Genomic DNA, 11,459 nt, shown 5'->3' with positions numbered 1-11,459 from the left:
CCCACCACTCCACTCTGCCCACATGCTCTGACCTGTAGTGGCTGTTGTCATACCTGTCTGTTGGTATGCAGCTCCCAGGCAGACTCCAGCTGGGTGGCGATGTTCCTCAGAGTGACCACCACTCCTCTGGGCATGCTCTCCACAGCCTTGAAGTGATCGTCATAAAGATCTCTGGCCATGGTCTTCACCTGACAGCGGGGGAGAAGTGTAATATTATAGACGCAAACTCCAAAAGTACTCAGTCTTTCATGTGCAATTTGTGCCTCCAAGACATCAAATACTCACTCGACAAGTCCAAGAGTTCTGCAAACAAGCCTTTACCTTCTGTTTAGTTTTTTCCAATTTTGATTTGAGCTTCCTTCCTCTTTTCCCAGTCCAGCCAGTCACAAACTCTGACCCTGTGAAAGAGCACAACGGACAGGTTGCGCCGGGAGACAGAAGGATTGTCCTCTCTGGGCTGCAGGCACAGCGTGCCACTCGCCGCCTTCTGCCTGCGCACTTCCCGACAAACTTACCCAGGGAGGTTTCTGCGGTGAAGGAGTGCTTGGTGCCCCGGTTAGACTCGAAGACGAAGCCTGGCAGATCCTCCTTGAGGATTGTGGCTTGCTGGCCGTCCGAGTTGTGGATGGCAATCTCGCCCTCCTTCAGGCAGGTGAGGGACCAGTTTCCCACGGTCAACTTGGTGGGCCCAAGTGCAGACAGGACGGGCTGGCTGGCTGTCGCTGGCTTCACCTGACTGCGTGCTCTCTGCAGCTTCTCCAGGAACTCACTCCTGCTCTCTGTTACAGCACAGGACACAGACACTGAGACTCAGGGATAACTGGAGGAGGGACAGGGGGCAGGAACAGGGGGAAATGCTCTGACCCTGTAATGCAACTTGGCTGTTCTAATCTCAGTGGTCATGCTAGCCCATGGAATGTTGCGTCACTGAAACGCAGGACATTTCAAAATCTGCTTTTTACACCATTTCATTTGTGTTCTGATAAAACTATTGTTCCCCATGATATGCCAACTCACAATAGCAACACAATAAATGTATATCATTCATACTTTATTAGGAAAATGGTAACACAAGTGGGATGAAAACAGCAGGTTCAGCAGGATGAAACAACTAAGGTTTTGGCCTTCTGATCAAAACAAATTTTTGCCATACAGGCTAATAATATTTTAAGAACCCTCGGAACAATTTCCGTTTAAATTTACTCGTGTTGAGCAAGCTGGAGTGTGACACCTGGTTTTCATCCTTTATTCAAATGAAGCGCTTTCTCTACGGAGGGGCCTAAGAAACGGAAACCTGAGGAACCACAGCCGACTTAAACCTGCCCTACTCCTGGCAGGCCTAAGCCAAATGTATCCCACCACTGTTCGCAGTTGGCTGTGGTGTCAACCTGCAACATCACGACTGACTGTCTATCTGGATAGCCAGTCATTTAATGAATAAATCGACTTACCATAGGTTTTCATTGAGACGTTAAAAAAAATGTTACATTCAGAAAAGGACAAAACTCTAACAGCAGGCAAATGGCAAAAAACAGCATGTGCAAATGTTGAGTCCCCAAATGATGAGGACCTTGACTGAATGGCTTCACCCTGCAACTGGTCTGAGGAAAGACCACGTTTGGCACTGCGCTTGGGACTTACCTGAGCTATCCGATCCCCCCTCGGGGCTGCCACTGGAATACATGGTGGCCAGCTTGCCGTCCAGGATGAATCGGAACCAGCCATTGCTGCCGTTAGAGAGCTCCAGCGCGGCGGCATCACTCCAGATGTACAGGCAGTCGCGGCCGCGGATGATGGACCAGTCCCTCCAGTGGTACGGCTTTCCCTGCTGGATTTCTTTGGCATCCTCCTGAGGCTCGTCCTCCTGAACGACCGGGAACAAAAAGGTCTGCTCACCGATTCTTACCAACACCAAGTGACCCTCCCACAAACCGCCAGCCAGTATGACCTGTGGCTGTCCAGGAGCAATTATGAATCAGTACTTCTCTAAAGACTACTCTCTAAAGAACTATATGAACTGATTTGTGGACAAACCTCAGCACCCCCTTTAAAGGTGTACCACAGGGATGTGATGACAAATGTTAACCCCTTTGTGCAAGCCCCCAGTGATCTACACACCAGCGTGCCTAGATTGCTCAACTCAGACATTCTGTGCTCCTGCAACCAAATTATGAGTTGAAAACACAAACTCTGTAAACGATTCAGGACAAGTACGTCGAAGACAAAGTTTCTAAACGCCACCGTTGTGGTGCCTGTCCTCCACAACACACTGCAGTGTCTATCTGGGCATTCATAAAAACATTCTTTCACCTCTCAGAATTTGTATTCAGTCATAGCAACAAGATAAAGCCAACAATAGCTGAAGGTATGCCAGTACAGCTGTGAAAAACACTGATCACTAAAAACTAACATTATACCATGTGATTCTACTGTCAATATCTGGGACTAAATATGGAATAAATATACAACCTTACCATTGCTTTTACGCATAGATATGTCCCCTTTCGAGACTGAGTGGTCATATATTTTCTTGGACAATTCGTTTGTGAAATATACATTCATTTGTGATGCCTAGGTACCTTCCAAAATACCTGCGCATAATACCACACATGCTGTTTACGGTGTCACTCTTTGTAGTACAATCTGGCTTGATTGACAATTACTATAATTACTATATCCAATAGGTGACAGAAGCATTCCATAATATATAATATGTATAATATGTCTAATTTTACCTTTGAAATAACATTTGATAGCTCAGCGTAACTGAAAGTTGTCTCATTATCGCCGCCTTACGCATTCACTCTGTGGTATGTAAAAGACACTGCACCAAGCAATTAGTCTTCATTTCTTGGAAAGTATTATTATTCTTGAGAACTTCTGGGCACAGCTAAGACGTGTTTGCTGATAGACTGTTTTGTGGACTAAGTCAGAAAAGGAGAACGACAGCATTGATTCTCTGGCTCTATCTACTGAACACAGATAAGACTTCATCATCCATACGCAAGTGTTACTGTTAAAAATATTTCGGTTATATACCTTATTTTTGTAATTGAGTGTCTTTAATTAGGTTAGTGGTATTTTATGAGGATATTTCACACTGTAACGTTCGTTGGTAGCTCAGTTGGTAGCTTAGTAGGGTTTGTATTTCAAGCACCGGGTGTGAGCTGGAACATTGCCAAAATGTGGTGGATGGCTGAATATTGTTTTAATGTTGTCCCATCCCCATACAAGAAAACATTACATACTGTGGAGTCCAGAAAAACATATGAGAGTTAATGATTACACATTTAGGTACTGTACCACATTGTGTGACAATGTTTTTGCATTATTTTAAAAAAATCTGATATCAATGTTTCATCTCAAACTTTCATATGGGGCATATTTATATGATTTATAATGGACCAAAAGCATATTCATTTTTGGAGAAATGCTGCATATGTTTCTGGACCCCTAGATATTTTAGACCACTGCACTAATGGAAAGCTTGTAATTCCCACTTGAAAATGATGCAAAAGTGAGTTTCTTGAGTCGAAACAGTTGATTTGTAGTGAAATACATGATTATGTTGTCATTAACAGCCAATGCATAATTTAGACATTTTGGATAGAATTGAAGACACTGGGTACACTGCTTACTTTTTGCTTCATAGATCTTTAGTAGTTCTGCATATCCACCCCTAGATTATACGCACTTGTGGTCAAGGAGTTTTTGATCCAGGATATGTATAGTTTAACCTGTTTTATGTATGGGACCTCTCAGTATTTCATTGCAAACTGAAAAAAGAGAAAATTCATCTTTGATTTTTTTGCTTAGAAAGTTGCATTTGTGGCACTTAATGGAAATAAATATTAATGGTAATATCTAAGTTAGTAATGTATGTCATGGGCTGATTCCATGACTAGGCTGTAAGTGATTTGTTCTTTAGTTAAAGACTGCGCAAGCTCAGTTTTTCCCAAATGCCAGCTTTATTCCATTGGGGGAAGAACTCCGTTTGTGTGCCATGTATTTGTGTGGCAATATCGGTTATGTCTGGTAATGTGATATTATTATTTATTTTTCTTGTATCGGATAACGCCTGCTGGTGCAAGTTTGTAATGTTGCGTTTGTATGTTATTTTTACTGTTTATATGTGTCAAATGTCTAGCGTGTAAATGTTTCTATTGAAATGTTTTTTGGTTGAATAATAAACATCACAGCTGTTTTCCACTGACAGTTTGCAAACACAATATTAATCCTACTCACTTCCTTGTCTCAGCTCCATGTACTGCCAAATGGAGCAAGGAAAAACCAAGTTAATGTAAGCGGGGAAAGATGGCAGCTACCACTGCAGTCTGAATTAATAGTTAAATAATTTTTTTAAATTTATAATTTGCATGGAATTAATTTTGAGTGTCTTTATTTTATTTTCTAATGTCATAGACTATTTCTGTAATTGGTATCATATTTTCTGTATTGTTAATATACTGTAGCTTGGCTGTTGCTAAGTTAATTGATTTAATTTATGGTGGTTTGTGTCAGGGGAGGAGCAACTTAGTATAAAACAATGAGTTTAGAGTTCCTCCAGTCAGTCCTTTGGGCAAAATTTAGCAAATTGCTGCATTTTGTTTTATTTCTTTATTTTTCCTTTTGTTAGTGACAGTTTTTATTTTTATTTTCTCACTGTACATGTTTTGCACTGAATTGTGGGAACCGGCACTGTAAAAAAATAAAAAATTAATCGGGACCTCAGTGCTGCTTTGCCACGTTTTGTTTGCCCCGGGCTATCGGCGATACCCTTACAGTACAAATGTCCTACTTTATTTAAGCCATTTTTCAAGTCTCTGTGATGCTCACATCTGGAGTTATAAAGCTTTAAATAAGGTATCCCCTAAATGGACATGGCTTGGGGCAGATTTGGCATGGGATTAAGATTGGCAACGGGTTAAGATGCCAATTAAACACAAAAGGAAGATGAGACGTATAGGAATAGAATGGTTCTCCTCAGCATATCAACCTTCTCAGGTTTGGACTCCTCCTCGTTCTCATCGTCAGAGGTAGGCCCGGCCAGGGTGGACACTTTGTTAATGACCCCAAGCCTGGCCAGCTGGTCCAGGAACACGTCCCCGCCTTTGTCCACCAGATCCCTGATGATCTGCAGGGCCAGTAGGTGACCGTCATCGTCGTCCTGGGAACAGAACGCACCACAGTGAGCCCACATCAGCCATTTTAAATTGACACTTTACAGCCACACTGCCCCCCTGGTGTCACCCTGCCAAATTGGCCGAATACAGCTCTCAACTGACCTCCTGGTCCAGGACGGTGGCAGTAATCTCCACCAACACGGTGGGCAGGTTGTGACCCGAGTCCGAGTTGCACACCTCCTTCAGCAGCGCTTCTGAGCTGTAGTGGATCATCTTCCGGATTAGGGCCAGGCTGGCTTTCCTGCAGGGGCAAAGATGACAGCATGGAAATACACTCACAACGCCACAATTGTGAATATTCCAAACATGAACACGCACTGCAGAATAACACCCATATGGTGATTTTATGTTTATTCAGAAATTAACGTTTTTAAGGGGCGAGAGTCTGTGGTCATTGTGGTTATTTCTTTGGGGAACCCTGAAAAGTGCCAAACTCTCGGTGCTGTATAGGTATGGGGCATGCCGCCCCGGCCAAGGCGTAACTTGGCGGGATGGCATACCTGCCACCCCAATAAACAACATCATAAAACTGACCTGTAAAGTACACAAACTGTGAAAGAGGTTTACCTGATTGAGGGTAGCATGGTTTGCTGAAATGTCTGAGCAAACACAGGGAGCAGCCTCTTCAGATAGGTGGGGGCCATTTCGGGGTCCCCTTTTGGTTCATTGCTCTCCTCCTCCTCCTTGTTCACATCTTTCTTTTTCTTGTCATCCCCTTTGTTGACAGGGCACATCCAGTCTCCTAAGCAGCAGACAGTGTCACTCATCAATGTCAAATGATCAAATGGCATCTTCTGGTCAAAACCAGCAGCACAAAACACAGCACAATTCAGCTGTATCAGTACTAGAACTGTCAAATAGATTCAATATTCAAACAGATTTTAAATATTAAAGAAAATAAACCTTCAAATTGCTAAAATTCTGTTTTAAATATGTAATCACGTGCACGCAATGAAAATCCAACTTATTCCCAGTTTCAAAACAATATCTGTTTTGCTGAATGACCCCATTTTTTGACATGTACAAACATTTAGAAGCTGTTTCAATTTATACTGTAGTATAGACCAGATTATGAAAGATTCATGTGAAAAAAAGTTAATGCACAGCAAAGAGAGTGTGGTCAGGAAAGCGGAGGTGGCAAAGCCTATTCCATCACAACTGTTAAACCTCACTACCTAAGGTTTATGCCCAATGTATTTAGACAGTTCTGTAATGTATGCCACGGGAAACTTGTATTTCTGAAAAGGTGGTAAACCTATAGCTTGGAGTATGTTTTAAAGGAAATGGTGTGCACTGAGGGGCGTGGCTTGAAGACTATGTGAGCTAACAATGAATGCTATCCAATTTAAGTTGGCCCATATGTCTAGTTTAAGCACACAAAGACAGAAGTCAGCAAAGTATTGTCAGACATGTAATTCACCATTTGGCTGTTCTTAGCAATAGGAAGGTTTAAAGTGCTCAGCCAGCAAAGCCTGGAAATAAGACAGGGCAGGAACTGGGGGGGGGGTTACCATCTGAGGTGTGAATCTGTGTGTCTGCGTGTGTGTGTGTGTCAGAGGCGGTGTCCATGCCCCTGCCCCCTCCTCTTTTTCACTAGTTAAAATATGCAGCTTTCTTTTAGTTAACTTAGTTTTGGGGCAACTTGGAACAAAGAAGTTTTGTAAAAGTTGGAATTGGGCATCTGAGTCCCGCATCTAGGTCTGGCATTCTAAATTAATCTGGTTCTTTCGGAATATTCTGCTGTCTTTTGGTTTCTGCATTTTGGATTACTTTGGGACCAAAGCTGTGGTTTGGCAACTTCTTTCTTTAATTTCTTGTGTGACTGTCCACGTCTGTAATCTTAGTTAATTGTTTTAAGGTAGTTGAACCTCATCTTTAGATTAGACATGAATATTTGTTGTAACTTAATAGATTTCTTAAATTTCATCTGGATGTGAGTTGTACATTTTAATAAAGGCTGATCCAAACAGTTTGCTCTGCCTATCTACGAATTCGGCGATTCGACTGAAAAATAATATCTTCGACAATAATTAACAAATTAAAACAAACAAATATATCTTACATGTTGGGTAAGTGAGGTGTTTTAATGGTTGATGCACTTGTTTGGTATTCAGAGCGCCGGACGTCAAACAGGGTGTTAACCGTTGAAAATGCTGTGGAACGCCTATGGGCCTAACTCAAGTTCTCACAACGCTGTAGAACTTTAATTCAAAGGCTTGCAGAATGCTTACGATCGCTGCTGCTTATCTAAACGCACAGATAACGTCGCTGTACGCTGTAACCAGGCTCTGCCGACTTAGCTCGCCTGCGGCGACTAAGCCTAATGGCCACAAACATATGCATGTGAGAGTTCATTCCTTTACAATTTTTGAAGTACACTTTCTCAGGATTAATACTGAGATAATGTCAAATGTTTAGGCTCCCAAAAAAGTGGCTATACTAGGTGTGGCCAGGGGGCAAGCAGTCCGATAAAGTTTCATGCAAGAGTTCATACTAAGCCTGACATGTTGGCCAAGTTTCACTGCGGTTGAGTGGTGATATAAAAGTCCATGATGAAAAAAAGGCACAAAATTTTTTTTAAATTAAAAAAAACTGGCAGGGAATAAACAGGCTTCCTGCTCTCAGGGCTTTTTTGCCTTTGTGCCTGCCTTCTTGCTTCCCCTTGGGGATGTGACACACAAAACAGGAAGCACTCAAGAGTATTGTATGGCAGTGCATTAATGATGCAATTTTGATGTTTTCATGTAAATTTTGCAATAAATAAATTCAAATCTCTGTTGTTTTTCAAATACAATATTGCGTTAGCTACAATAATATATACAATTGGCATGTTAGCTACAATAATGATTTTCTTGGTCCCGTTGACAGCTTGGTACAAACATGTCATTAGCAGTAGAATGTTGGGTCAGATTCTCACCAGGAGACTGAAGGATGGCCACGACCTCGCTGTGACCCCTCTCTCTCGCTTTATCCAATGGAGTTTTCCCATCCTCATCTCTTAGGTCAGGATTGGCTCCATGTCGTAACAAAGTCTGCAATGGGGAAAAAAGCCAGAGTAAACTCACAGCTGTGATTAAGAGCCCATCTTAGGGAGGCTGAGAAATTAGGAAAACATGCATTATTAAAGAGAAATAAAAATCAAAAAACATTACCTTTGCTACCTGAGGGCGACCAAAGCAGGCGGCATAATGTAGAGAAGATGACCTCTGACCCCGGTTGACATCAGCACCTCTTTCACAGAGGAACTCCACCTGGGACACAAACACAAACAGCAGGTGCTTTTTGGTGCATGCTGTTACAGCTTAGGGTGACTGCCAGAGCCTGAGGCAAAAAAAAAAAACTGTAAGGAGGTTGCTATGGTGACAAGTAGGCATCATCTAGACTTGGATGCCGTTCAAGTGCCACTCACAGAACACCCACTGCTGACAAGAGCCTTTCATCAACCTGAGCTGCAGCCCTCAATCCCACTGCTGCAGTTTTTCCCACAGCATCCTTTCCAAGGCATAGTGGTTGGAGACATGGTGCTGTCACAATGCCGTGGGTTCTGTGAGTAGTTTGTGCCCTCTAAGCCTCAGAGGGCCAGAAATTTTAGGCTCATGTGGAAGTAGTATCTGAACAACAAAAACTGGCTTGTATGAATGGAGGAAACGCAAAAAAAAGTTCAAAGGGTCTTTGGTGACTGCACCACATTTAGCAAAGGAAACTGCACTCACCATTTCCTGTGTACCAAAGGCAGAGGCCCAGTTCAAAAGAGTCTGCCCCACATCATCCATGAAATTCACTTCAAAGGCTGAAACAGGAGTATCACAAATTACTAAACAGTGCTGCGTAATCACAACACACCTCAGCCACTTCATTTGTTGGCCAGCTGAGAGAACAACGATAGCAGATTAATGCGTAAAGACATGGAATACCAGCCTCATGAGCCACACAGCTCACAAACAGAGACATAAGGGAGATCCACACAAATACACTGCACACACGCACACACACACACGTGTGCAAATACACACACACACATACAAATACACCGCACATACACATACAGACACATGCACAAATACACACACACATACAAATACACCACACACATGCACACAGACACGTGCGAAAATACACACACACGCACACAAACACTGCACACACACACGTACACGTGTGCAAATACACGCACACATACACAAATACACTGTACACGTGTGTACACGCACACACAGACACGTGCGCAAACACACGAAGAGGAACTACCCTGGAGCTGCAAGTTCAGAACCCAGACCATCACGCTGCACTGTTGCTGTGCCGCTCACTCATTCACTCACGCGAGCACAGAGGCATGCGCACATTCACTCGAGCACGCCTGCCCGCCGTCGCTCTAACCTCCGGTGTCGATGGCGTCGATGAGCGCGTCCGTGTCCTTGCTGCGGATGCAGTCGATGAGCTGCCTGTGGGAGCGCTCGCCGGAGCTGTCCAGCCTGCGCAGGCCCGGGATGCGGCCCGTGGAGCCGGCGGTGGATTTGGGCAGGGCCTTGCGGCCCTCGAACAGCAGCACCAGCAGCAGGTCCACCAGCCGCATGGTGTCCAGCACGCAGCGCTCGTCTCCCTGCAGGGCGCTCTCCATGGAGTCCGGCAGCTCGGAGCGCAGCAGGTCCTGAGGGGGTGGGGAGCTGCTCAGTCGCACAGGCAACGCCCACAGACACCGACCAACACGCTAACAGCCAGCTGGGCCACGCCCACAATCTACCGAGCCACGCCCCCCAGTAAATCTGGCAAATGGTTATCATCGTAAAAGCCCCACCCACAGACACAGCAGGGCCTTGCCCACAGCACTCCACGTACTGAACTTCCTGAGCTGCAGTGTTATCACAATGACTTTCATTGTTAGACTGTGTCTTTGATTCACTTTCTCTCCTCAACAGATGCTGCTACACAAAGCAAGTAAACTCAGGAAAAATCTATTCTGGACCAGGCATCGGCAGGATTTCAAATAAATGCGTTATCAGAATGCAGGCATTTGAAAGGAGCGAGGCGGGCAGGCAGCAGTCTCACATGTGTGACGAGCGGGGATCCCCGGCAGAGGGTGGACAGCAGGCTGACGATGGTGGAGACCTGGTTACTCAGCTTGGAGTCGGCGGCCGAGGGGGTGGCTCCGGTGGAGGTGCGCCCGGGTTTACAGGTGGAGGAGGGGCCGGAGACGGCCCCCCCGGCAGCCGCCATGCGGGACAGGAGCTCCTCGGTCAGGCCGTGCTTGGCCAGGGGCGCAGGGTCCACCCCGCGGCGGGTGAAGCGGTCCGCCAGGGAGGCGAAGCAGCGTAGAGCCCCGTCAGACACCTAGAGAGAGAGAGGAGGGGAGGGCGGGACCACTAAGCCAGACTGCACAATGCGCACAGCCAATAAACACGGGGGAAGGAGGGGTTCAGGAAACGCTCTCTATCCGGGAGAGCAACATTTCACAGTGATATCCCAACAAACGTCTTCCCCCGGCCCAGCTTAAACGGAGCGGCGTTGGATGGGGGTTTAATACCTGGTGGTCCTCGTGCTTGAGCAGGCTGGACAGAGACTCCACGCAGGTCTCCAGAGAAGGGTCCTGGGGCTCCATCTTGCCGCAGAGGCGCGACACCACGGCCATGGCCGAGTGCAGCGTGTCTTTGTGCACCAGGTGGCCGCTGTCCCGTATGAAGCTCAGCACGCAGTTCAGCCCCCCCGCCTCAAACACGGCGCCGGACTCCCGCGTGCAGATCAGCTCCAGCACCTGCGAGGCACGAAGGGCCGCACGTTAGACCCAGAGCCGCCGCCGCCGCCGCCACACGCCTCGCAAGGCAGCCGCCTTTTCTGCTGGTTACTGTGTACGTTAAAGTGCTTCAAAGACACTGTGTTCGCCGCTACGAAAACAACTCGGGATGACATGACTCCTTAGATTCATTCAATTCATTTGAACGTGAAGCTGAGAAGCACCGTGAATGCAAAAATAACTGACTTAGAGGAGGAGGAGCCGGGTACCTTGACGCACTGCTCTGCCAGGTCCCGGCTAGTGCGGTTGTTGAGCTCCACCACCACCAGCCGGTTGCACAGCGCCTTGATGGCCCCGTCCACGCCCACGATCCTGCGCGTGCACTCGGCCGACACGTCCAGGTAGTACGTGATGGCGCGGGCTGTCACCTCCAGCACGTTGTCCGGGGCGCTCTCGTCCAGGAAGATCTTGCATAGTGCAGGAAGGAACGTTCTGGGGGGACACCTGAGGAAACGGACCGTCACATTACCGCAATACCAATCACAAAC

The 11,459-nt window shown here is 46.0% G+C and overlaps 1 protein-coding gene across 7 annotated transcripts in view; it reads right to left on the bottom strand.

Annotated features, from left to right (window-relative positions):
- The window catches only part of hectd1 (HECT domain containing 1), a 58,009-nt gene that overhangs the window by 27,994 nt on the left and 18,556 nt on the right, over positions 1-11,459 (bottom strand). For 4 of the 7 annotated variants that reach the window (XM_064336044.1, XM_064336081.1, XM_064336100.1 and 1 more), the window contains exons 3-16: positions 11,181-11,415; positions 10,705-10,932; positions 10,230-10,511; positions 9,561-9,831; positions 8,897-8,973; positions 8,336-8,434; positions 8,101-8,215; positions 5,751-5,925; positions 5,286-5,424; positions 4,997-5,167; positions 1,642-1,864; positions 516-779; positions 286-398; positions 54-188 (exon numbers count right to left, since the gene is read on the bottom strand). In XM_064336044.1, the coding sequence (XP_064192114.1) occupies positions 54-188; positions 286-398; positions 516-779; positions 1,642-1,864; positions 4,997-5,167; positions 5,286-5,424; positions 5,751-5,925; positions 8,101-8,215; positions 8,336-8,434; positions 8,897-8,973; positions 9,561-9,831; positions 10,230-10,511; positions 10,705-10,932; positions 11,181-11,415 (2,527 nt within the window). The remainder of the gene's footprint in view (positions 1-53; positions 189-285; positions 399-515; positions 780-1,641; positions 1,865-4,996; positions 5,168-5,285; positions 5,425-5,750; positions 5,926-8,100; positions 8,216-8,335; positions 8,435-8,896; positions 8,974-9,560; positions 9,832-10,229; positions 10,512-10,704; positions 10,933-11,180; positions 11,416-11,459) is intronic. The other 3 variants (XM_064336055.1, XM_064336091.1, XM_064336072.1) reach the window with 1 other exon arrangement.

Source organism: Anguilla rostrata, chromosome 1, assembly GCF_018555375.3.
Source record: "Anguilla rostrata isolate EN2019 chromosome 1, ASM1855537v3, whole genome shotgun sequence".
In the NCBI taxonomy this organism is placed as follows: Eukaryota; Metazoa; Chordata; class Actinopteri; order Anguilliformes; family Anguillidae; genus Anguilla; species Anguilla rostrata.
The sequence above is the reverse complement of the archived record's forward strand: the minus strand, read 5'-3'. Positions and strand labels throughout refer to the sequence as shown.